The following is a 26466-nucleotide window of genomic DNA, read 5'->3' on the forward strand; positions in this document are numbered from 1 at the left end:
ATATTTTAAATAGATGATAATTTCACATAGGAGAAAGTAACACAACATCATAACACCTATGGGTTCCTCCTTTTTTTGGATTGGTGCCATATTTAAGATTTAGTTATTACAAACAACCAGCCAGTATGGTAATAATTATGTATTAACATGCGTGCAAGCTCCGCCCCCAACTCCTCCTCCAGGCACAGCCCTGGTAAGCAGGCAAAGTGGCCATGAGGCAGCAAATATGGAGGAGACAGTATTTGTTTTAGTACATAGACCTCTGAGGTGGATCATCCAAGAAATTAGTCAGAGTAAAAAACTACAATGAAAGATGATGTAAGATCATTCACAACAGTTCCAAGTCCACATGAGCCGAGAGCCGAATTGTAGGATAATCAGCTGTAAGACATTAGGCTTCCTATAGCTGCATGCTGTAACATTGTCACTTATGGGTTTTGAGGACTGCTTGTCCTAACGCTCGCTCTCTCCATTTCATCTAACATTTTATTGTAATCTATTCAGCTTCTATTATTGTAGGACTGTTATTGTCCTATAACTTTTTAAATCAATTATGTATTTTTAATCCATTTCTGTTTCAATATCTGAATATTTATATTGTGTTCAATAAAATAATTGTATCACTTTCATTTATTTCAACACAAAAGGTAGCTATAAACATTACTCTAGTACAGCACTCCGCTGTGCAATCATGGAAATGCAACACATCAGATATTTACAGTGAAATAGTTTTATTTACACAATCATACAGAATGTTCATGCTCACCAATAATTATTCCTCTACAGTTAAAAGTCTTCATAGCAGCTTACCAATGAAATATTTGATATATACATACGGTTTATGCGTATGTGTGTTTTTTTTCTTTGTGTGTCCAACAGAACTAAGGCTATTTATTTATTTTTATTTATGGAAGACATATTTATAGCTTTTGATGTTATGGGTATTAAAAATAGAAATATATAATTAAATACATTCAGGTTTGGAATAGAAATGTACTGCAGATAAGTCTACAGTATTCAACTAATAAAACAAAAAAGACACCGTAAATAAAAAAAAAATACATATTGAAAAATAGTAGCCTGTGGCATAGTATATGGTAGGTTTATGTTACTACACTCTGATATTAGTTGACGGATTACATTTATAAACTGTGTATTCCTACATTATGTACATAATCCAAAAAACTAAAAAAACAACTAAAATGTAAGAAGATACCAATAGAATATCCAACAACAAAAATATTTTGGAAACCAATAGGCAATTTGTTGTAGCCATCACCTGCACCAATCACATCATCTAATCATCTGTCCCTGCTTTGCTTGTTACACACAGTGGAGGCAGCCATTTTGGGAACGGAACCAATAAAAATGAGAATATAGTCACATGACGTTGAACCAGTGACCACACTGAGGCAAGAAGCATTTCAATGTCACTAGCTCCTAGCGAATCGATAAGCTGCATTTTGAAAATGAACACCGAGTGTAGGTGACAGAGGCACTTTAAAGAGGAAATGACTTGTTAGCAATTTTGATTGGGTCAAATGCATTCCTGCTTTCTGGACTTTAATTTTACCAGTATATGTGGTGATAAAATTATAGTTTAAACAATAATGACGAGCTGCATAATTGCATATCCCTTGTCTGTAAAGTATGAAAGTTTGATTTTATATATGTCACAATTCAAATGCCAGTTGTTAGCGAAATACAGATTTGTAACATACTATTGCCCAAAAGCAACACATGCCACTAATAAAATTTCATTCCTTCCTGCCGTTGGATAAATTAACATCTACATTTGTTTTGTGCCACAGTATACCATTCTAATATTGAAGACTGTTCATTGAGCCTTTTCCAATATAAAACAATTGATATTTTGTTTACATCATAAAATTGTTATACCTTTTCTAAGACAAAACACCCAAATTAAAACCAAACGTCCTGTATAAATTACTCTCATGGCAATACACATTTTACTACAACTTGTTGTCCATCAGCTACTTAATATTAAAATTGCCTCAAATAGTACTGTATATGCTTATTTTTTGGGCAGTTCAAATGTAAACACATTCCAAATTCAATAGAGTTCAATTATGAATACGTTTAGATAGAAAAGTATAACAGGATGTCAATCAGTAAAGGCGATAGCTGAAAAAATTCTAGAAAAATAAATATTAAAAATAATACTTTACACTGGTTCTGAATTACACAGGCATAGTGCAGTGTCATTAAAACATGTAAAGTATGTAAACACATTTAAGTTTGAGGATATTTTAAGCGGTTTAAATTTCAAATCTGTAGTTAACTTTAGTTCATCTTATATGTCTATTGATATCTTAATTAAAAAAAAAAAAACAAAGTCACTGATTACTTGTGTGGTAATGGCAGTCATGCATTTTTCTATAGAGCAGAGAAAACACTGCTGAGAAATAGTTTGATTACATACAGCAAATACCAGATACATGAAATACATGAGCTGTATTTCATACAGTGCATTTGTGTGGTTTCGTCATCACTGTTCTCCAGTGTCAGATACAGAGGTGAATAATACAGTAAATAAAAATTAAAATTGATTCAAGAGTAATATCCATAATAGTCTTGTGATTCTTTTACAACTAAACAACACAGTCTCTTGACGTACTGGCACTTCAAATGGTGGAGAGTGAAGACTGATCTTAGTTGCCGTTAGACCAGATTATATTGATGATGTGTATTGATGTGGTGCAAAGAGGAAAGAAATTCGGAATAGAATAGAATTTTTCCATGCGGAATTCCCAAACATGTATCCAAATACTACTTGGGGAGCGACCAATCTCTTGGCCTTTTCAGGATCAGATATTTGGTTTTTAATAAACACACATTGCACATAGCCAGATAGAAAGTGCACTTCCCACATCTACTCAATTTGGATTCCTTTAAAGTGCTTTAAAAATAATCATCATCGTTGTCTGTTCACCGGTTTACCAGTAAATACACAAGTTTACAAGTATTTCCTGCGTCACTGTGCGCTCATAGCGAAGCTCTCGTGAAGTTGGTTATTTCCCTGCAAAGACTAAGGGATCGTCTGACATAGTTCATGATATTGCACACAAATGCCATTACACGCATAAAAAGCAAAGCTGGAGATCAACACAGCTGCTTGTTTTACACTGAATATATCCTTTCTAGCCCACTGAGCAAAGTGGCCCTTTAAAAATGATGGATAATATCAGCTATTTAAATGGCAATTAGGTCATGATTTTTAGATCATCAGACAGGTAAGTCTGCTACCAAATGGCATTATAGACACAAGAAAGAGAATATCATGAACATGCCTTTTATGTCTCTAGGATGCAACTTGCGCATGGTATATATTATTTTAAAAGTTATTTAAAATAAGCCAAACATATTAAGTTGCAGATCCGCATAAGGAGATGAAATGCCGCAGTTATGGGGGAGGAACAAGGTAATCTCACTAACACAAACAAATGCAGATCATGATATTCTGCACTGTAACACATGGGCTAACAATACATCAAGTTTGATTAAAGACCAGCTCTAAAAATGGTAGGTTCCAGCATGTGACTTTAATACACACACTACAATGTGCATCTGAACAGTGCTTGGTACGGGTGGATTCTCTTTGCCGTCACCATAATATTGGACAGTCCAGTTTAGCAAATCCTGGATATCTCCGTAGCTGCCAGTAAGAGTCATTCGTCACCCATGAATCATCACTGGATTTTCTGTTGATAAAGACACTCTATTTAGTTGAATGGTAAAAAAAATACATTAAGCTCCTTAAATTGTGGGCATTTTAGTATCTTTTGTGTAGTAAAAATGGAGCTTTGTTACCCAGACAGATAAGCAACAAGGAGCAGACAATGCAGCTACTGGAGAACCCTAAAGTACAAGTGAAATCTGCACCTGAAAAACCGAGCTGGGTGCTCCAGATTATTCTCTTCCAGAACCCTTCTCCGCTCCCTCTGCAGCTGCTCTATGCGCTGCTTCTGTGCTGTAGCTCCTTCCACATTTCCTTCTTCAAGAAATCTATCATAAAACAAAACCACACGTTATTAGTAACGGAGAACAAAGTACCACTGAAAACTCCACTTAGCTGGGACTGTGGCAGGATACATCTCAGATTACTCTGTTTAAAATACTCTGAAAACAGATTTTTTTTTTTTAGATGGAGTGGATACATTAAAGTCCAGTGTAATATATATTCTTTGTATAAAAGGTAGAGGAGGGCAGAGGATGTGGACCATTCTTAGTATTCCTACACACTGTGTGACTTGTACAGTACAGAGTGTGGTCTCCATATTAGTCTATATGTCACATTTAATACTGTAGACCACTTACTTTTTTTTCTACAAATGCTGCATTTCCTAGGTCTCCTACTTGTCAAACCGCTCCTTCACTGCTGTTTCTCTGGATTCAACTCCTCTCCACTTCCTCTATTGTTCAGAGAGCTACAAAGCTGGGCCCGTTGTTCTGTTATATCTATACTACTTCTCTTGGAAAACAAATTAGCTCCTTTGGGTGGGATCCACTTAGAGATGATAATGAAATCCAAATGTATCTATCCTCTCCATTTTCACCACCTGTGCTGGCTCATGTCACTAAATGTCTTCTCATTTCATCTTATATGTCTACTTACCCAACATCTCTATGTCTGTTAACACCACAACAATTATTCATGCACCCCTCAAGCTCGCTGCCTTGACTCAGAAGTGTCCTTGGTTTCCCTCATCCAATCTAAGTCCTGTTAAATACATCCAAGAAACATCTCCAGAACATGCATCTCTCATATAAATCACTTCAAAACTTTAATTGATGCTCTCATAATCTCCCTCATTGCAGTACCCTTTTTACTGGTCTTCCACTAACCAGACATTCAGCTCTACAATCCATTTTGGATGCAGCGGCTAGACCAATTCTCTTCCTTACACATCCGCCTGCTGTTCCTCCCTGACAGTCCCTACATTGGTTGCTTGTGTACTTTACCAAATTTAATATAAAAGAATAAATACTAAAAAAAAATCCATTAACAAAACTTCACTAACATATGTCATTACTTGTCTCAAAATATCTATGTACTCAACTCCTCTGTTCTGCCCATGATCTGCACCTCTCGACCACACACATTACCTGTTCCCAATCCTAACTACAAACCCTTTCCAGACTGCATTCACTCAGCGGAATTCCCTTCCGTGTAGAAGAAATTCCCTTAGCCTCCCAACCTTCAAGCACCCCCTGAAAAAATTGCTTCTTCAAGCAAGCTTATTAAATTTCAAAATCACCCTATTAAGTTCCTTAGGCTATTCTACCCAATTACCACGCAGGCTATGTAAACCTTACATTTATTTCTATATTCAACCTGCTGGCCCCAAAACCACTGCTGTGTAAATGGTTCATATAGTCCTACTAAGCAGTTGTGTCCATTGCAATCTAGCTGTAGACATATACAGTATGTTGCACTTGGCCTTGTGTACCAATCTCCTATAGAAAACAGGGCGCTCTAAGCTGTGTTAACACCCAGTTTTATTACTGTGTTTCTACCTACATGTAATGGGAACAGGATATAGCATCTCACACTAATTATCTAGCATAATCCTTACCTATGAAATGTATGTCCAACTTCCTCTGAGTGTACACAATGCGCACATACAGAATATAAATACACTGTGACCAGAGTAACCGAATATGAGGTTTATAAAATATGAAACGGCACCAGTGTCAGATACAGGGGGTGAGTAACACAGTTATTAAAGATGGAAAATGTTTTCAGTCAAGATTTAACCTTTGGTCTGGTCTGAATCTAGTGTCAGTGCACGGTAGCAGCAGTTTTGTCTTTGGATCCATCTCATTAAGCTGTAGTGCAAATCTTGTAAACCCATAGTACAGCTCAGAGTCCTTGGCCATGGGATCTATTAGAAAATAGAAACCGCGTATGTGAGTAAAACAAACTGCACAGAAAAGACATATAATGGCACATAAATGTATCACACAGACGCTTTAATGCAAGGAGTCCAGAAATGAGTTTGTCCACAGGGCTTGTAGGTATAACCCTCCCCCCGCCTCGCATTCAATCTCTGCCACTCAGGCCAAGTGTCTTCCTTGAACCTGCCCTTTTGTAGATCGACATCAGTATCATACATGGAGCTCACATTAATACAAGGGTGCACAACTTGTGGCTCGGCATCCCAGAACCTGTTTTTGGAGCCTCCAGATTGTCTATATATTGATGCTATATATTCCATTGGGAACCACCTTTTTAGAGGCACCCAGAACAATGGAACACTGACATTAGGGGACACAGACAAAAAGGATTGAGCACCAGGGCTTTGATGCACATGTCAAAGCTGCCACCTGTATGTTTAGCTGATTTCTATATAGATGTACAAAATACACAAAGCACATTTTGAATAATGCAGCGTAAATGTAAAGCATATAGAAATGTGCTTTTAATTTTTATATTAGTGTCTATCAAAATGAGACAGGTCTGAAATATTTTACCCTGCAAAGAATAAAAGGTTCTTAGGGGCATATTCAATTAACTTTCCGGTCCGCGGGATCGCGCCGGAACAGCCGCGAAACTTAATCCACGTTACTGCAATAACGTGGATTTTCGTTCGCAGCCAATAGGGTTGCGTACGAAAATCAGCGTTATTGCCGGTATTACGGTACCGGAAGCTAATTGAATATGCCCCTTAAAGTTTTGCTTTTTTTAGTAGTAATACATTAGAAATATAATCCTACAAACTCTTTATTTGTCCAGTCACAAAAAAGTGAAGGTAGTCAGGACACAGATAAATGTATAGCGCTGTCACCCTTTATTTTACTGTGTCCCCTATTATGCAAGCCCTAGAGGCCACCTTTGTGAACTTACTAGTCCTCCAGATGCAGATTGGGGAGGAAGGGGACCCGTAGAAGAGGCTCTCGTTCCATTTTCCAAACAGCCGATGCACAACTTTACCTTTCCTGTCCACCACCGTCCCTTCAATCTCATGTACATTCGGATTCCAATACTTTGCCTACAAAAAAATATGAAATTCCGTTTAATTTCAATATAGCAGCGAAAGTAATGCAAATCATTCAATCCCATACACAACAGTGATTATCGCCCAGTTCAAAGCTCAAAAGATGCATTTGCTAAAAATGTCACAAAATGTATGATCACAACAAAACAACAAATAACTTGGGGTTGCTGCTCAGCAGCCAGATGCCATTTGAGCGATTTCACTTCAAAAATACCTGTAGATTTAAAGTGATTAGACCATCTTCTGTGTTGGTTTTCCATTGGAAACCATTTTAACTGCTGGAGAATGCACAAACATAGTCTGTGTCATTTTTCTTACTGCTGGTACATTTTTCCACTCCTGCGCAAAACGTTCTTTAGTAACGTATACAGTTATTAGGGACGGAAGAGAGTTACTAATGTAGGGGCATGTTTGGAGGTGTCTATACAGAGGGTGAGGAAGGAGGCCCCAGAGCATGCAACATTGGCGAGACAGGAGGAAACTAGCGGCAACTACTTAGTGCTAAATTACTAACTAATATATATATATATAAATGTAATCATATGTGCATCATTGTTGCCAATGTCATAGAAAATCAATAAGAAAAAGTACAGATCTGCCAAAAAACATGACTACCTCTTACAGTACTAAATGTCACAGAGCATTATTAACTTATTTAGGAGCTGAATAGGGCTATGAGCCCGGTACTTTTAGGGTCCAGTATTTATTTATTTTTTCCACATAAAGTATAATGGTAAAAATGTTGGTCATCAACACATTTTTATTAAACAGTCATATGACTTAGAATTGAAAAATAACAAATCAGTGAAAGTGTGAAATGTACAACCATATATTTCTAATCACTTAACTAGACCGCAGTGGAATCGCAGTAATGTTTTGCATTGAGTTTTAGGTCCAAAGTGCAAGCAATAGAGTCTTCATTTTTCCTTTTGTTGCATCATTCTGCACTGTTTTCATAAATTTCACAATTTGTGGTATTAATACAGCTGGGACGACAATTAACAATTCATTCTGCTGTGTGGTGTGTTTGGGGGTATTACTGGGAACATTTAGGACAAAATTCTGTAAGGACCAAATGTGGAACGAGGTGTAATAAAGCCATTTTAGAACACAGAGTCATTAAGGAGAGCAAAGCATAAAGAAGGAGTAACTTTGCATCTTGGCAAAACCATGTTATATTCGAGGGGAAGGTAAATTTAAAATGTGGGGACAGATTTATAGTTGGGGTAGGGCATGTCCTAGAACAACTTTAAATTTAAAAATAAAAATTAATATAAAATACAAGACATTAAGCGCAAAATTTTACCCAAAGGTCAAAAGAACACATATAAATGATCATGCCAAATAGTCCATAATATATAATCCTCTTTCATATAGCGATTAAGAAATGGATATAATCTTGATCTGTGATCCACACCTCACCACCACCTCGGTAAAAGAATGAGAAATGGATTCCTACCAGAAATAGTCAGATCTCCTTGAGAAAGACCGATATATCGGTTGAAACGTGTTGGAGCTATTAGATTGACATATGAACTTTTGGAATACACCTACGTCTTTGAAACCATACCCATGAACATGAAGTGAGATTGAATATCTTTATTACTGTTGGATCCATGACATGCGCTTTTGGTCTGGTTTTCTGGTAGGAGTATTCCCACATACTTTATTGTGGTTTTTATTATTGGAATGTTTCTTATAAGATTTTTATGTATTTGGGATGAATAAATCTTTTATTGTGACGATATCACGCTAGATCGATTTATTTTTCCTTTTTATGGTGAAAATATCCCTATCTACTATATAAATGCTTAGTGGCGTGTGTGGAAAAAAAAAAAAAAAACAAGCTGCAGCGCCACCTGCTGGGCAGAGTTATACACTGACCTATATATTTCTTGAAGGAGAAGTGACAGTTGGGAGTGGTTGGTGGTTGCCGGGGGTGACAGTGGGGAGTTTTTAACACCTTAAGTAGCTTGATGAAGGATGTGGCGATGAAGATGAAGGATGAGGTGATGGAGAAAAATGATGAGGTGGTGACATGTGGACAAAACCACGTTAAAAAAGGGCGCTTGCGTCGAGAAGTAACGCTCTTCCCCCGAGGAGGCCTGGGCTAGGCCCAAATGCATGACAAGAACCTTTTTAACACCTTAAGTAGCTTGATTTGACTAGAATGCATGAGTATCATGCACGGATTAACTTGTTGGCTAATAAGATCCATGTGACTATCCATTACCACATACCCACGACCCTATCGGAAAGGAGAGAAAGAGTATTCTAAAGGTTTATGATCTGACTATTTCTGGTAGGAATCCATTTCTCATTCTTTTACCGAGGTGGTGGTGGTGAGGTGTGAATCACAGATCAAGATTATATCCATTTCTTAATCACTATATGAAAGAGGATTATATATTATGAACTTTTGATTGACTATTTGGCATGATCATTTATGTGTGTTCTTTAGACCTTTGGGTAAAATTTAGCGCTTAATGTCTTGTATTTTATTTTTATTGTAACTATAAGTTATAGGTTTGTGTACTCCCATTTCAAGATATTTGTCAGCTTTTTTTATGCATTGAGCGCTTGTTTGATTTTGTGATTTATCCATTTTAACTTTAAATTTAAGTGTAAAAATAAAGCTATCAAGTATTTGTGTGCTACATGAAAAACCAGCCAGTATTTAACTTATGTGAAAAAAATAAACAAATTTGCAACCCTTGCATTGTAACATGGTTTGTCCCAGAGAAAACTTAATACTTTTATTTTTGCTTTGCTCTCCTTAATGATTTAAGCCCACAGAGTGCAACCAATTTACCTTTAGAAATGTGATTTTGCAGTGACAGGTGCTATCTGCAATGTTCTTGATTATTATCTCTCCATAATGTTCTATCCACCTCTGCCCACTTAAAATGTTGTGAATACAGGAGGTCACCTTGTTCCATTCATAATGGTCATCAAATCTATAAAGTTGCAAAGAGAAAAAAAAAAAGTTAAAATCCCCAAATCACTTGTTTTATCTTCATTTTCTAGGAGCAAACAGACTATGGTATTTGATAGCAGTAAGCAGAGAGCATTGAGTGCTGAATGACTAGAGATATCCTAGAGATTCAGACAAATATGCCAGGAGTTGTGCAGGGAATGTACAATCAACTATCTCATTTTCTGCTCAAAGAGAAGGCAGGACTCCATCCCAAGTGCTACAACAAAAAAGCTCTGGCAATGGGGACATGGTCTGGAAGATTTGGTATTCTTCTTATAGATCATCATACAACCCTGTTGGCCAATTACATAGAAACATAAGGAGAGTAAAGGGTGGAGAGACAGACAGATGGAGAGGTAGGCAAGTAAATAGATATATCCACACAAAGACCTAACAGCCTGTATTTGTTTTGTTTGGGGCCTTAGCTTGTATGAAGACCATGGTTTGTTCTGGCAGCTCTGCTTATGTATAAAGACACACCTAAAACTGTTGTTTTCTACTTTAAAAATATTAAAGGACAGCACATATTACCCTGGTAGAATCAGATGCGTTGTGCCAATTGGCACTATTTCCATGGATTTGCCCCAAAATTTATTTTTCCACCGAATATCTGAAAAAGAAAAATAGTCAAAAGAGCCATTTATTTTACATTAAACTGCAAAACAATTGTAAATTGTGGTGTTATGATACAAATTATATTTGTTGTAAGCACTATGGCACAGTGGTTAGCATTGCTGCTTCACAGCACTGGAGTCATGGGTCTGACTCCGACCTGTGCCCTATCTGCATGGGGTTTCTTACTGGTAGGTTAATTGGCTTCTGACAAAACTGACCTTAGTGTGTGTGTGTTTGTGTGGTAGGGCATTTAGATTGTAAGCTCCAATGGTACAAGCACTGATGTGTGTGATTCTATGTTCCCTGAAATATGCTGGTTTTCTACAACTAAACAATAATAAACAAATGTTTCTTTCAGACTGACAATATAAAGAATAGAACCGCACCACTAGAGGGCCTAATCAAGCTGTTTGCAATTATGAGAGTACATTGTAAAAACACATAACCATGCCTTCCCTATTCTAAACAAATATCCACCTTGTGACCAGAATGTATGTCGTCCTCTCCTAGTTAGTATCTGATTTCTATCAGATACTGGATGGACCCGCCTGTCATTAATGTCATGTAAGTATTATTTTAGGGGTTAGGATTCGGAGTTAAGGTTAGGGTTAAGGTCAGGGTTAACCCTAACCTTAACTCCTAATCCCCTAAAATAATACTTACATGACATTAATGACAGGCGAGTCCATCCATCGCCGCTTTAACATAAGTCGCGGTTTCTGATTACGTCATTTTGCAGAGTCGGCAACAGAGCGAGCCGTCCCATCAAGTCATCTGCATCCTGGTAAGTCATTTTTTTTCAGGTCGCTGTAGTATGGAATCAGAGTCCTCATGTCGTCTTTTTCAGTATCAGGGTAGTCAGTACCGTTAAACCGACTACCACCGTAATCTATACCCACAGCTTTTGTCTGTGACATTGGTCCAGTGCATCTAACAACAACAGCTAGGCCCTGGTACTGTGTGCACACTGAAGTACAGCTACCAACACCAGCTAGGTCCTGGTACTGTTTGCACACGAACACACTGAAGTACAGCTACCAACACCAGCTAGGTCCTGGTACTGTGTGCACACTAACACACTGAAGTACAGCTACCAACACCAGCTAGGTCCTGGTACTGTGTGCACACTAACACACTGAAGTACAGCTACCAACACCAGCTAGGTCCTGGTACTGTGTGCACACTGAAGTACAACTGCCAACAACAGTTTTGGAGAGTTATATTAAACGATATCTAGGGACTGTGTCCAGCAACAGGAGTTCAGCATGGCTGGTTTAATGCATGCCAAAGTATTGGTGTCAATAGGTAAATAGTGGTCAGTGTGTCAGTAGAAAAGCAACAGAATGTGTATAAACATGTATAATCCGTAAGCGAGTGAGCATTATGAGCAAAGGAACGGTGTGCATCTGAACTTTTGCAAGTTAAGAAATATAAAAAGTTACGAAATAAGAGGCCTGTAAGTAGAGGTAAGGAATTTCTTATCCAGAAATATAGAAAGTTCCAAAAACCAGAGCAAATTATTGCTGATGTTCTATGATTTTATCATAAAAATAGACACGATCACCAAATGTTCCTACCTGCAGGATGAGGAGCGCTCTCATTTTTAAACATGTTTTAGTACTTTTTTTTAAGCGTGGTGTCAAATTATAGAAAACCCTGCACCCAAAAAAAACCAAGTCCCAAGTATTTTGGATAACAGATCCCAGCACAGTATCTTGTCAACTCCAAAACCAGTAAAAGGTAGCAAGGAAAGTACCACTATCATCAGCAGTGAAGAGATGAGCCAGCGTTGCACTCTTACCGCTTCTTACAAATACACTGCTATAATGAATACATAGTACCACTGCCATCAGCAGCAGTGAAGAGATGAGCCAGCGTTGCACTCTTACCGCTTCTTACAAATGCACTGCTATAATAAATACATAGTACCACTGCCATCATCACCAGTGAGAAGATGAGCAAGCGCTGCACTCTTACCGCTGCTTACAAATACACTGCTATAATGAATACATAGTACCACTGCCATCATTAGCAGTGAGAAGATGAGCAAGCACTGCACTCTTACCGCTGCTTACAAATACACTGCTATAATGAATACGTAGCTTTGAGAATAAATATTATATTTAAACACTTAGGAATACTGTTATGGAACAAGAGGGAATTCATATTGCCGGAAATCAGCAGGGAGGAGGATAGGTGCTCTCTGGTCTATGTATCTAATGAAGAATACGTAATGCATTCCTATTAGACACTTCTCATTACAATTGACTGGTAATGTGTATTTGAAATCACATTTACAATCATCACTTGTTCATTAAATCCCATTTGTAGCCATCATTTCCAAACACAGTAGACGGTTTATGCTATTAGTAGAACATCCTGTATCCCAGGATGATACTTGACCCATTAAAAGCTGCCAGCAATTGCAGCCAAACATGAAATATCACTATAATTCATGACGTCTAGTCATCATGTCTGAATAGGTTTTTGTGGTCTGTTTAGTCATTCTAACGGAAATATCTTGGATTACTTTATATACTATGAATCACATTTTTATTTTTTTTTGCTGTTTATTTTAGTGATATTAACAACTTTATTTTTATCATACCGAATTCTAAAATCCATCTACCTTATTAAAATCTGGGAATAGGAAATTATATCAACTAGGGTCTACCTAACAGTGTGCACATGGGATATTCAAAACCATATGAACCTTTATTATTAAAGCACCCACTACCTCAGTACATTAAAAAAAGAGCATTGAAGTAACTATACTTCACCTTTTTCTGTGGTATGCGTGGTTGATTAAATAAACTCCTTTTTTGGCCACTCTTACCACATTAATATGCCAAATATGACATCATCACTTGAATATCAAGTACTAATTGCCTACAATTCCACAAATCACAAGAGGTTTGCACCAATATGTTTAATTTTATTTGATGTCTCAAACTCAATCAACCCTCCACTGAAAAGCAGGTGTTGATACTAACAACCGAAAAATACAATAATGCCCCGAGGCGCTGGGTGACCCAGGCAGAAATCCGTAAATACTCCTAATTGTCTCCTGCAGCTCTGTAGGAGACTGTGCTCCTAGGGAAATGTACGATGGAAAGAAAATAAGTGCTTTTTATTTGCAGATGCTAATTAACGCTTAATTCCTGAGAGGGAAAGTCAAAAGTTGTGTGATTTCACAGAAAAATGTAAGGTAGTAAAATGTCTGAGGGAGACAGCAGGGCCATCTTTTCCATTGGGCACGATGGGCAGCTGCCCGGGGGCCCCACGGGCAAGGGGGCCCCATAGGCAGGGCTCTTAATGAGAATAAATAATCCTGCAAAAGAAAAAAACCTGCAAAAAAAACTACAAGGGTCACTGAGCAAGTACATCTATCTATCTCCATATATCTATATCTGTATCTGTATACATCTATATATCTATATCTATATCTATATCTAGGGGCCCCGGTGCACTGCTTTGCCCGGGGGCCCATAATGTTGTTAAGATGTCCCTGGGAGACAGATCAAACAGTTTACTGCTTTATGCAACAAAGAATCTAGCAGGAGTCAGCAGCAGAATTCCATACAAATCACAAATGCAAAGACAGGTTGGAAGCTATCTAACCGTGCCGACCAGCTCCCGTAACGGCTAAATCTACAGGCATTAAATGCTGGAGAAAAGTACACCAAGACAGGCTTGCAATGCATCAAAATGAACAGTAATGTGGCCTGTGCATTCACTTTAGATGACAGCCAGTCAGTGCAGACTGTGCTTTTACAGGCATTGAAGTTAGAGAAAGGTGTATTTGATGAAATTTTGACGGCATGAAGTCTTCTGCAATACCTCACTAATAATGACAGCAGCGATATCCACCAGGCACAGGGTGCCTGTAACTGGGCTGTAAACAACAGGAATATTTTAGGCCAAATAAATATTAATGACAATGTAGCCCATTACTATTATGTACAGGTGCAGTTGAATGTTTTGTTTTGTTTATAAAAGAAATAAAAAAGCACAAACAACAAAAGTATTTTCCCTTTATAGGGGCTGTCTACTTTTGGACAACCCCTTTGTCCTTTTTGCCTGGGGAATACCCCCATCCTCCCTCACAATACCTTTTCTTTGCTTTCCTATTAGAGCTGCCCCATGAGCAGAGACCACCACATCCCCCTACCAATAGCAGTGCCATGCAGCCCAGCTTAACATGATCACTTTCTGCTTTACTGAAAAGTCACACAGTCAAGTTCCTGCCGACAACCTCAGCATGCTGGATTGGTGAAGCATCATATAGTGTTTGAGAGCCCGTTGCTCTCCACAGTTACAATAGCTGGAGATCCACAGGTTGCTTTAGCAGCATCAGGGCCAGCATCCGTGGGGTTGTGAGTGATGGGGCAAAACCAGGCAAGAGCAACAACTCTGACTTGGACCGGTCTTTTTTGGGGGGGTGGGGGATTCACACTTAGGAGACTCTAATGTGTATCCACTGCACACTAACACTATCAGCTTATCTGGATTTAATAGCAGCTCATTTGCAAAGCTGCTATTAGGGGGCATCTAATTAACCGCTAGTAAAAATTAACAAAGATTTCAGGCTGGGGAATGCCCTGGACCTCATCACACAAAGTTTCAGTAGCGGGGGGCCATCTGATCTGGATCCCTCCTATACTGCTATCGGAGACCTCACCCCATTGGGAAGTCCTGGTGACATCATCATGATGTCACCAGGATCCCCAACAGGCCTAGCTTCGCACATTCACATTCAGCACACTGACTTTACGTTGAAGACGGGGTGCTGGTGACTAGATCGCTTGGTTCCCGCCTCATCAGGGGCCCCTTGGGCTGTCATTACCAGCCACATTAAATACACACCTGGTTAGATACATAGAGCCTCCAGCCCCATGTAAACCTACTGTGGCCAACACAAAATAGGTAAAATACGAATATATATATATTTTTACATTATTTTGGTGATCGTGTCCCTTTAAGCAATAATATCAGTTTAAACGACTTTTCTTAAAGAATGTACATATAGTTACAGTCCTTCTTTATTTTGTATCAGAGCAGAAAGTGCCCCACACCAACACATAGACGATCATGAAAGAATAATTTAATTACCCTAACTTGAGAAAACCATCGCTATTAAACACCTTTACTAACATTTTTGAATAATTACCTTGGTATAAGATGAAACTGTCAGACTCGGCATGGCAAGCAGATATAGGCGGATGGTGACTCACCTGTGAGGGAAAAACAGAAAACATTCCAAAAACGCATTGCACACATTCATTCCTGTAACATTACAATTATCAGAAATTCACATTACTTGGGTCATTAATCACCAAATTACTAGATCAACAGAGCAAATACTTAAATGCAAGTCACTCCCATATAGCACAGGTTGTGTACAATACAAGAGGAGACCCCACTGATGGGGTAATTCGACCATCCAGACATGCAGCTACACATATACTGACGTTTTTTGCACTTGGGAATCAATTTGCACTCTGAGCGTTCAACTTTATTGATTCAATTCTTACTTCACAACTAGAATCAATGCAACTTAGAGAAGTAATACAATTATTTGTATCACTTCCTTTTAGAATAGCTAATAAAAAAATAAAAATGGTCTTATGCTGAAAACTTTTAATCCAGAACTAACTGTCTATTAACTAGCACAGAGGAACCAGCACATTTCTATAACGTGGGCATCATGGTGGCTAAGTGGTTAGCACTTCTGCCTTACAGCACTGGGGTCATGAGTTCAATTTCTGACCATGGCCTTATCTGTGAGGAGTTTGTATGTTCTCCCCGTGTTTGCGTGGGTTTCCTCCGGGTGCTCCGGTTTCCTCCCACACTCCAAAAACATACTGGTAGGTTAATTGACTGCTAATAAATTGACCCTAGTGTGTGTGTGTGTGTGTGTGTGTGTGTGTGTATATGTATGTTAGGGAATTTAGACTGTAAGCTTCAATGGGACAGGGATGGATGTGAGTGGCGCTATATAAATAAATGGTGATGATGATGATGAGGATGATTAGGCTCTCCTTATAGAAAGTAGTCCAATCTACAACTACTATCTACATCATTCCAACATTGCCAATAAAATTGGCCCCTGGGACTAGCCACAAACTGAACCCTAAACCCTGATGGAATATAAATCCTCTTGGCTCTAAAGAACAACACACTAAAATTATAACACAAGTAAAAATCACAATTGTACCTTCTGCATTTTATTCCTTCATTTGTCACATCTGTATTAGTGTCTTTTTTTGTACACTAGCAGCACAAAGGAGAACCATATATAATAACTCGTAGGACACAATGGTGTTTCTAGAAAAACAGTCCGGTACCTGCTCTGAAATAAACTTGAATCCTTTGCCTTCATTCACATATTCATACGTTTCTCCCAGAACAGGGTTAAAGGGCTTGCTGGCAGCCCTATAGAAACTAGGTGCGTAAGCAGATACAGCAAATGTGGCAATGTAAACCTAGGGTAGAAATGACACATTTTACAATTAACTGGTTGGAATTATATTATAAAACAGAAGATACGAATGAAAAGACAGAGTAAAACAAAACCTTGTAACAGTGTAACCATATATTTAGTAACAAACACTGTGTGGAGATTTATCACACCAAGAAATCAGCTGTACATTATTAATAAGATGGTGACACACATTAAAGAGGCTGTTGGCCAAAGTCACAAAAGGTGCATTTAGTGTGAGACAATAAAATGAAATGAGCATTCCATACCATTCTTTCAAATGGGTCCTGAGTCTGTGCTGCTTTATCCAGCAGTTCACTGTATTCAAGTTCCTCACACATTCGCTGTAGAGTGTTGAGGGGTTCATTCAGCTGTACCGGCATGGACACCTTGGAGAGGTCCTTCCCAATGTTATTCCTCAGAATGTTCCACAGACTGATATTACTTGTGTTTGGGCATGGAGCAGGAAGACACAGTCGGTGCTTGGGACAACCATCCACTACTGATGCTCCGTCTAGAACAATAGAGAGTTGTACAAAAAAAAAAAAATGCTACAATATTCAATCCTTTCCATTAATTGGTTTGTTTAGACCAATGTCATAATCCTAAACCATCCTCCCTCACTATCAGATCAGAACAGCAGCATGACATGTTCATGCAGTAGGTTAAACTAAGGCTGGTGAGAAGACACTATCATCCACTCATGGTCTAACCTGCTAGACTGTGTGAGTGTACTGTAACATCACAGTCACACAAGGATATTTCTCCAGTCAGTAATGCCACATGTGAGCTGTTTAAGGGTGACTGGTGACACCAAGACAGCCAATCCACACAGGATACATGACATGAATAGCTATATTTTATACTACAAACACACCCATATGTTTTTATGTCTGATGACCTACCATTAAAGCAACATTGCTATCATTAGTTTCTTATCAAAACAAATACGTATATCATCAGTAGTTATTTATTTAGCGCCACTAAATCCGCAGTGCTGTACAGAGAACTCACTTACGTCAGTCCCTGCCCCATTGGAGATCACAGTCTAAATTCCCTGACACACACACACAGACCGAGACAATAAGTCTGTAGAACAAAATCTCTCATTAGAAACCACCTATGAAGTGTGCCTGATTTTTTTTTTTTTAAGTTGTAAACAGATGCATAAAGTATGGAAAACACAGAATGGCAAACCTAGTGATTGTCTTTCATTATCAAGGTCATTGCTTAGATTATCCTCCGATATATTATCACTGATATCACTGACATACGAGTCATCATCCGATACCTAGAAACAGATAAAACACATGCATAAATGACCAGTGCAATGGATAGCAATGCTTGATAACCATTGATAAAGAGACACTGCAAATAAAGTATGAAAATGTCTCTACGTGGAAAAGAAACTATAACGTGGATTATAACCAACTTTTGAAACAACATTGATCATCAACTTCTAATGGGCAAATTCACAAAGGGCCTCTTTTATGAAGTCATAACAGAGGATGCAGCACAAAGCCCCCTCAGATGATTACGTGTCTCAGTTTGCAGTGGTACACTTATGTTCCCACCACAGTATATGGCTTTACAGAGCAAGTTGGTGGCATTTGCACTGGCCAATGGGTGGAGTTCGGCAGAGTGAGGGCATTCCTTCCTAATTACAGTGAAGGCAGACGTTGCGCTTAGTTTTGGAGAGCATTGTAAACAGTGGTGGCACTAGATTATTAAAAGTAGATAAGTGTGTCGAGAGGGAGCATTCCTTGCATTACAGAAAGATGCATGCCCATTTTCACTCTGCACAAACATTGGAATTTTTAACCAGTTCATAGCTGGACGTCTTATGCTTAGAAAAGTTCCACTAACTGTAAGGTGCAGAATGCATCCAATTAGCAGTCCACTGCTAGGATAATGCGGCAGAATGTTAAAAAAACAAAACAAAAAAAAACCAACTTAAACCATCCCAAAAAACCACATGTTGGAAAGTGGCTGGTCCCCAAGGAGGGGCCAGCCACCAATAAAGACTAGGCAGGGGCCAGCCCAAAATAGTCTTTTTTTTTTGGTCCGCCCCGGGTGCATATGCCCCCCCCTGTCCCCCGCCCGCCCCTGTGGGCCCCCTAAATGACCCCCTAATTTGCTAAGGACCAGTCCCACATGTCCTACTGCAATCTGTGTGTTTTCTTATAATGCTGTAAGGAAAATAACTTTTCTGGCATTATGATTGCACATCAGTGTCACATTATGCGAGTGCACGTGCACAGCCTGTTAGAACCTGTGAGAAATGCCAGGGATTGGGGGAGGCTTTGCAGTACTTGGAAACGGGCTGGCTGGGCTGGGGGCCTTTAGAATGTTCCCAAAAGGCTGCTGAGCTAATTCTCGCCCCCTGGGCTAAAATGTGCCAGCCAGCCCCTGCTTGGAAAGCTGGGGATATTCCTGTTTAAAAGAGAGAAGTCCCCGCTCTCAAGTGAAAAGGGTGGTTGTAAAGTGGTAGTGTGCTGGACTTATGCAGAGTGCACAGAGGTTTGTGGTGAGGCGGAAAAAGAAAGATTGTGTAGATGTCTGTCGAGAGCACCTTGAAATGCGCTGGGTGGGCCAAAGTGATTTGTGGTGCCATCCAGTATGCCACTCTATCTTGTTTAGGATGAATTAAACATTGCAAATTAAGACAGTAAAAAAGGTATTTGAGCATTATTAAACGGTTTCCTCTTACTTTCCTGGCCTTTGTACATGTGGAAGAATTGCAACTGGAAAAAGTTACATGATTAAACAATTTTTGTGGTGTGCTAATAAAACACAAGCTTATTAGTTGCATTATTTTATGGAGGTTTATAGAAGTTTCTTGTTGTTTTTTTTAATTAAAGCAGCAAATAGGTGTGATTTTTAACATATCCTGTGGCAGACTATAAAGAAGAATATTGGTATTTACCATTCTCTCTCATTTTTTTCAGGCTCCTATTATTGATTTATTATTCTGGATTATCATTCAGTCACATGACGTTATGAGCAGGGCCGGATTTACCACTAGGCAACCTAGGCAATTGCCTAGGGCCCAGAGGGCCCCCCCAGGGCCGGCGGTGAGACCACCCTTTAAAAATGGGCTGCTACTTATGGGCCAGTGCTATATGCTTGCCCCCCCCGGGCTAAAGTCTGCCAGCCAGCCCGTGAATAGGGGTATATGTTATGCTAAAAAACTATAGTGCTATGGATTTTTTCAGGGAGGGGGCCCCAAATCAGTATGTTGTCTAGGGCCCCATGAGGTCTAAATCCGGCTCTGGTTATGAGCAGTAAGGCTCTGGAACCTGACTCACAGTGAGCTCTGTCTGCACTGTGACAGGCTACACCCACCTCCCGCCAACCCCCTTAGCCATCACATGACATGCTGAGAGCTGTGAACCTGTGTCTGACAGCTATTTTGGTTTGCCACTTAGAGATTTTGAAAAGGAGATGATGACTTTTAGGTGGATTTATATACTTAAAAAAGTAGTTAATTTGCTATATAAAAGAAAAAAAATTCTATTAGGGATTATAGCTTTAACAAAGACTTCCCGCAAACAAATTAGTAGAAGGTTTTATAGCAATATTAAACTTAAATTAAATAATAAAAGAGAAGTAAAGTCCCTCATTTGTACTATATGTAGAACCACCAAAGAGCAGTAGCAGAACGTATAAAAGATAAACACATACCGACAATTCTCAAAAGGTAACTATAGCAACAGAATTAGCCTGGACAATAAGGGATTGACAGGAAAGGGAAAACAGCATGGGCTGTGGGAAGTATGGCCTGATTATAGAATATACAATATGAAAACTATCATTGCTATACAAGTCATTGTATTTGTATACAATTGTTATATACATAATTTACCACCAAATAATGGAACTAGCTCTACACATCAGACTTTAATGTCTTCATAGCAAAGATAAACAGACTGTACAATGATTTGCTATAGTTCTAGAAATATGTTCAGCACATACGGATTAGTCTGTCCTGAAGGAGGAAATAAATGATACAATTACATTGTTCAGACTCCTGGATGAAATAGAAATATGTACTGTAGCTTTGTGTGATCAACTTGACAGAGTAAACATTTCTATACTAGTCTGACAAGTATGTCTGCATGACTTTTTTTTTTATTATTAATTTTTTAACAAAACAACATGTTTTTAAAAGTGACTGGGATTACATTTTAGGAACTATAAAAACACTTGTGAACCTTCAACTCAACTGAGAGAGAGAGATTCCAATATAAACCTTATTACTCCCATGTACATGTGTATAAGCCTTATTACTCCTATGCACATGTGTATAAACCTAATTACTCCTATGCACGTGTATAAACCTAATTACTCCTATGCACATGTGTATAAACCTTATTACTCCTATGCACATGTGTATAAACCTTATTACTCCTATGCACATGTGTATAAACCTTATTACTCCTATGCACATGTGTATAAACCTTATTACTCCTATGCACATGTGTATAAACCTTATTACTCCTATGCACGTGTATAAACCTTATTACTCCTATGCACATGTGTATAAACCTTATTACTCCTATGCACATGTGTATAAACCTTATTACTCCTATGCACATGTGTATAAACCTTATTACTCCTATGCACATGTGTATAAACCTTATTACTCCTATGCACATGTGTATAAACCTTATTACTCCTATGCACATGTGTATAAACCTTATTACTCCTATGCACATGTGTCCAGTTGCTAAGCCAGTAGATGACTGGAAGGAGTGTCCTCTGTGGGAGGAGAGACTAGAGATTTCAGAGAGTTCCTATGGATAAGAGTGGGAATGCGATCTAGCAGGAGTATAGTTATGATGTCTGCATAAGATTTAAGAGAAAGCTTAGCATATTGGACCAAATTGAATTGCTACCTAAAAAAGTAACTATATATTTAACTGTTTAGAGGTGATGGGTACACTTTCAGAAAATTCCCCAAAAGAGCCTGTTGGCAGGAATATTGGAATAAACAACCACTGTGTTATTATGTATTATTCTTATGTATAGATTGGTTTGCACCCATTTTTCATATATTATGTTACATACACTGACATTTTCAGTGTGTCTGTGTATAAGAGAGAAAGCGCGAGCGTGCAAGAGAGAAAGCGAGAGAGCGACAATATGAGCCACCAGGGAGTAGAGACAAATCTTCTTGGGCAGCCAGTTAGGAAAAGGGTTTTGGCTTTAGGAAAATATTCCAGGAGTGCTCAATTTCTTGCTCAAAAGGTCTATATTTGGTGGTTGCACCACATTAGTGAATCAAAAATAATTAAAGTGAATTATAGTGCACAGCAATAGTATACAAATGTTAATATTGATTAATGTAAGGGTTGAAAGGGAACCTAATCCAGTTTTAAAATTAGTCTTCAAAATGATTAGGCACACCACTGTAACACATGCAATGCCCAAATAACTATCCCCCATACCAGTAATCTATCGGAAGAATCTGTCTTGCTAATTGTATGTATGGGAAAGACGGAGAAGCCAGTCACATAAATAAAGTGTAGATTCTGACCTCATTCTCTGATGAACTTGAAGACAACAGAACTTCCTGAGCATCGTAGAACTCTGTGAGGGAATCTGTGATGGACAGTCGGCTTTCATTGGACAACTGATGAACCAAGGGCTTGTTCTCTTCGCAAGGGTTCTCCTAATAACAAGAAGTTCATAAACAAATTATTATTTTGCCTCTGTTATAATTGCAGTCCTCAGGTTTAAGAAAAACAGACTAATAATTACAAAATTACAAAATGTCATCCCTGTCAAAAAGATATTTTGTGAAGTTTGATAAAACTTTGCTTTAACCCACAAACAAACAGATATAAACTGCACTCAAATCCCAAATAGACTGTAAAATCCCTGGTAATAGGGACCAGGAGAAGACTTAGTGATTCCTTTCACTAGCTTCTAAAACAGCAATTCTGTGACTGGGGATTAAGCAGTGAGTCATTTCCTAGACCAATCTTTGCTCATGCATGGATATCCTAGTTAAGAGCAAACCTTAATATATTGCTTCAAAACTGGTGTACTACAGATGTGCACAAAAAAACTTTATTGTTTTATAAAAATCTGAAGAATATCAACAAACCTAGAGCACAGGCAGGTCTGGTTCCCCAAAGTAGTGTTACCATTGACATATAGCAAGTGCCAATACAACAGAACTGGGTCATATGCCCAAATGATTCAACTGGAAGCTGTGTGAAGCTTCCAGTATAGAGTGTACTTGGGAACACTCTGAAGCCGAGCGCTGCAGAGGGTCTCTAAGTACACAGATGTACAGCACCCTAATTTATATGGCACAACCTTCATTGTTCACCAAAATTGTTAAAAAGTACAGCATGAATGAAAAATATGTATAGTGGCCATCATAGTAAGACGTGCAAAGATCAAAAACTTTACCTTCAAAAATCCATATGTAATGTATCCATTATAGCGCTCTGTCATGTACGGAAGACACCTCTGATGGGCATTAGAATAATGTGCTTTGCAACAATTAAATGTGTACAGGACTTTTTGACAACAAAAATTATACATTAAACTATAAAAATAAAATAGTTGAAGTATACACTGATCAACATGCTCCAGTATATCCATATTAACACCACAATGACACAGAAATGATTAATGCTGTATGTAGGTCAATATTATTTCATGGTTAAGAAGACCGTTCTCTCTCTAACCAAATACTATGTTTTATCACCATCTCTCCCAGGTATCCGGGGGGTATGTGGTCGCCCGACAGAGTGACAAGAATTCCTAAAGGCTCGTTCACACACACGTGCTGTGAAAAGGAGTAAAATCGTATGAAAACTAGTGCGCACTTATGAATCATTTTAGTGATTCTTTTTTAGCATATTTTTCATGTGTTGCTCTGTTATAGTACAATCTACTGCACTGGTGCAGTGCTGCATGAGAAGTAGGTCATAATTTAAAAAAAAAAAAGCATATAGTTTTGAACGGTCCTAATACTTTTATTTTTTTTCATGAAAGTGAAGGTTGCTCTCACATGACACTAATCTCCAGCACGCCTCTCTCAGGGGGAAGCTGACTTGTGAATAATTGAATTGATGAGATGCTGCTGTAACATAACAGACTAGTCTCTTATCTGCCACTTCCAAAGAGCCAGTCTCAGAGAGGAAAGTCTCACAAATGTGAAATCTGCATTGTGCGACTCTTTACAGTCTTCCAGAGAAAATATTTCATTGAAAAAAAATAAAATCACAAATGTGGGCTAGAGCTTTCAGGGAAAAGGTTTCTCGGTTCTAATTTAGTTCGCAGAGTACTGACTTGTTATCAGAATCAGAAGAACTATTACTGTTTTATCTACAGCGAGAAACACACATACTTAGCCAAACAGAGGTGGACATTTATGAAAACTGGTGCACAGCTCACTTATAATGGTGTTGTAAGGCACTGTAAACTATCAGATTCTAGCTGTCAATTTGTGTTCCCATAATTACCTTTTGTGGCCCCCGCATTGCCTGATATGCAACACATTGTTATTGGGATCCACCTCAATAGCACGCAGGACTTTGTCTCAGCTAAAACAAGATTGACAACCACTGGTTTAGATGCGATTTGTTACTATGGGTTCCAGTCTTCACAGTTATCCGTGGAACAGTTTTTGGATCCAAGAGGGATCACAAAACCTTGTTACTATTCCTGGGGATGAAGCTCACAGTAGATACCCTAAGACTCGGAAGGGACCCCACACACATCTAAACTTATTGTGTTCTGCAGCTTTAGGAACTAAACTACAGATATTTTCATTAAAAGGGGAAAAGTTCAAGGACATATTTCAGGGGCTAGACTATTGGTCTATGCTGAAGAGCTGTCTGGCCGCAAGCCATCATTAGGATGTCTTCATAATAAAACACAACGTGGCATGTCAGAGCTGGCAAATATCACAACTGCTCTCTGTACACAATAAACAATACTCTGCCAATATTCTGTATATTCCATATGGATAGCTGCAGTATATCGTGGAAGAACAATTCTAATCCTGACGAACCGAAAAGGTTTCTCCACTCAAACTATTGACTGTAGTATATGGAGGTTAGGCCACCCATATGATGATTGGATAACACAGGGAGTGACCTATCACATTCTCATGCACATGGGGAGTGGTCAGCATAGTGATAACACACAGGACAGGTTGTATGGATAAGCTGATTAAGTGCTGTATATTACACACATCAAAATACCAAGAAGAATCCTGCAAGGCTGGAAAAAAAACCTTTCAAGCTAGAGAGTAATTCTAGAATAGGTAGGCATGTTAAATGAATTAATTCCAGATAGTATGGTTCAACTAGAGAGAACATTCTTACACAGACCGGAGACTGATAAATAGCATTTAATTGCACAAAAAAAAGAGGTTTCCACAATCTGGAGGTAGGGGTCATGTAGAATTATAAAAGAAGATAAGAGCAGAGAGGATGTTAGGAAAGTTTTACAGCGCTCCACAATTTATACTACTGACACAAAATCAAGAGTTACATTTACATAGAAGTTCAAATGTACTTCATCAGAAGTCCACAGCAGCTTTGTTTAAATGTGGTGTCATGGGATACTCCCTTACCTTTAATCAGAAGTAGAAAACAAAGGAAACACAACACACAGCCTATATTTAATGACTCAACAGTTGTAGAGAGGAGTCAAAATGAAGAAACAGCAATACAGACCATGCTTTATTTTCTTTCTTCTTCATCAATGTAGAGTGATGCAATCATTTCTGGCATTTTAAACCCCAATCACGGCACTCCAAACAGACTTGCTGCCTGCAAAAGTGCTCCTGCTTTGTCGAGCGTCAAAAGGAGAAAATCCCATTATGATGCCAACTAGGTCCTTTACAAATTCATCCTGTCTTCCTCCTACTCCCCAATCTCTCTAGCCAAGAAAACTTACTTCAAATCAATAATCTCCACAATATCGAACAACACCTGCCGTGTCTATGCCACAGTCAACTCTCTTCTCTGCCCTCCCTACTGCCAGCCCCCTCTTCCCTCAACAATCACGACTTCTCCACTTACTTTAAAAGCAAAACTGACAACATTCATTATGAAATCTTCCCTCGACAGACCCACTTTCCTTCCTCTGTTCTTTCCCTCCCGAGGTACTGACTCTTAACTCTTCTCCTGCACCCTGCCCCTGGATGTACCAACACTAACTCAAACTTGACCAAAACAGAGCTAATCATCTTTCACCCTACTAACGTAGGCTAATCTTCCTCTCCCACCACTCCTCATTCACTGCACCACTCTGCAAATCCCTTCATTGGCTCCTCATACCCTCCAGAATTCAATTTATGTTTCTAATCCATACCTACAGAGACCTCACCAATGCATTCATAC

At 38.7% G+C, this 26466-nt stretch overlaps 1 protein-coding gene across 1 annotated transcript in view; it reads right to left on the reverse strand.

Moving 5' to 3' along the window:
• Positions 1-2340: 2340 nt before the first annotated feature.
• Positions 2341-26466, reverse strand: part of OSBPL3 (oxysterol binding protein like 3) — a 29638-nt gene continuing 5512 nt past the window's right edge. The window contains exons 4-14 of the mRNA XM_075212250.1: positions 22632-22766; positions 18290-18383; positions 17362-17606; positions 16959-17096; positions 15782-15845; positions 10528-10606; positions 9832-9976; positions 6869-7013; positions 5780-5906; positions 3904-4026; positions 2341-3722 (exon numbers count right to left, since the gene is read on the reverse strand). Of these exons, the coding sequence (XP_075068351.1) occupies positions 3626-3722; positions 3904-4026; positions 5780-5906; positions 6869-7013; positions 9832-9976; positions 10528-10606; positions 15782-15845; positions 16959-17096; positions 17362-17606; positions 18290-18383; positions 22632-22766 (1392 nt within the window). The 3' untranslated portion in view covers positions 2341-3625. The remainder of the gene's footprint in view (positions 3723-3903; positions 4027-5779; positions 5907-6868; positions 7014-9831; positions 9977-10527; positions 10607-15781; positions 15846-16958; positions 17097-17361; positions 17607-18289; positions 18384-22631; positions 22767-26466) is intronic.

This window comes from Mixophyes fleayi, chromosome 5 (genome assembly GCF_038048845.1).
Source record: "Mixophyes fleayi isolate aMixFle1 chromosome 5, aMixFle1.hap1, whole genome shotgun sequence".
Lineage (NCBI taxonomy): Eukaryota > Metazoa > Chordata > Amphibia > Anura > Limnodynastidae > Mixophyes > Mixophyes fleayi.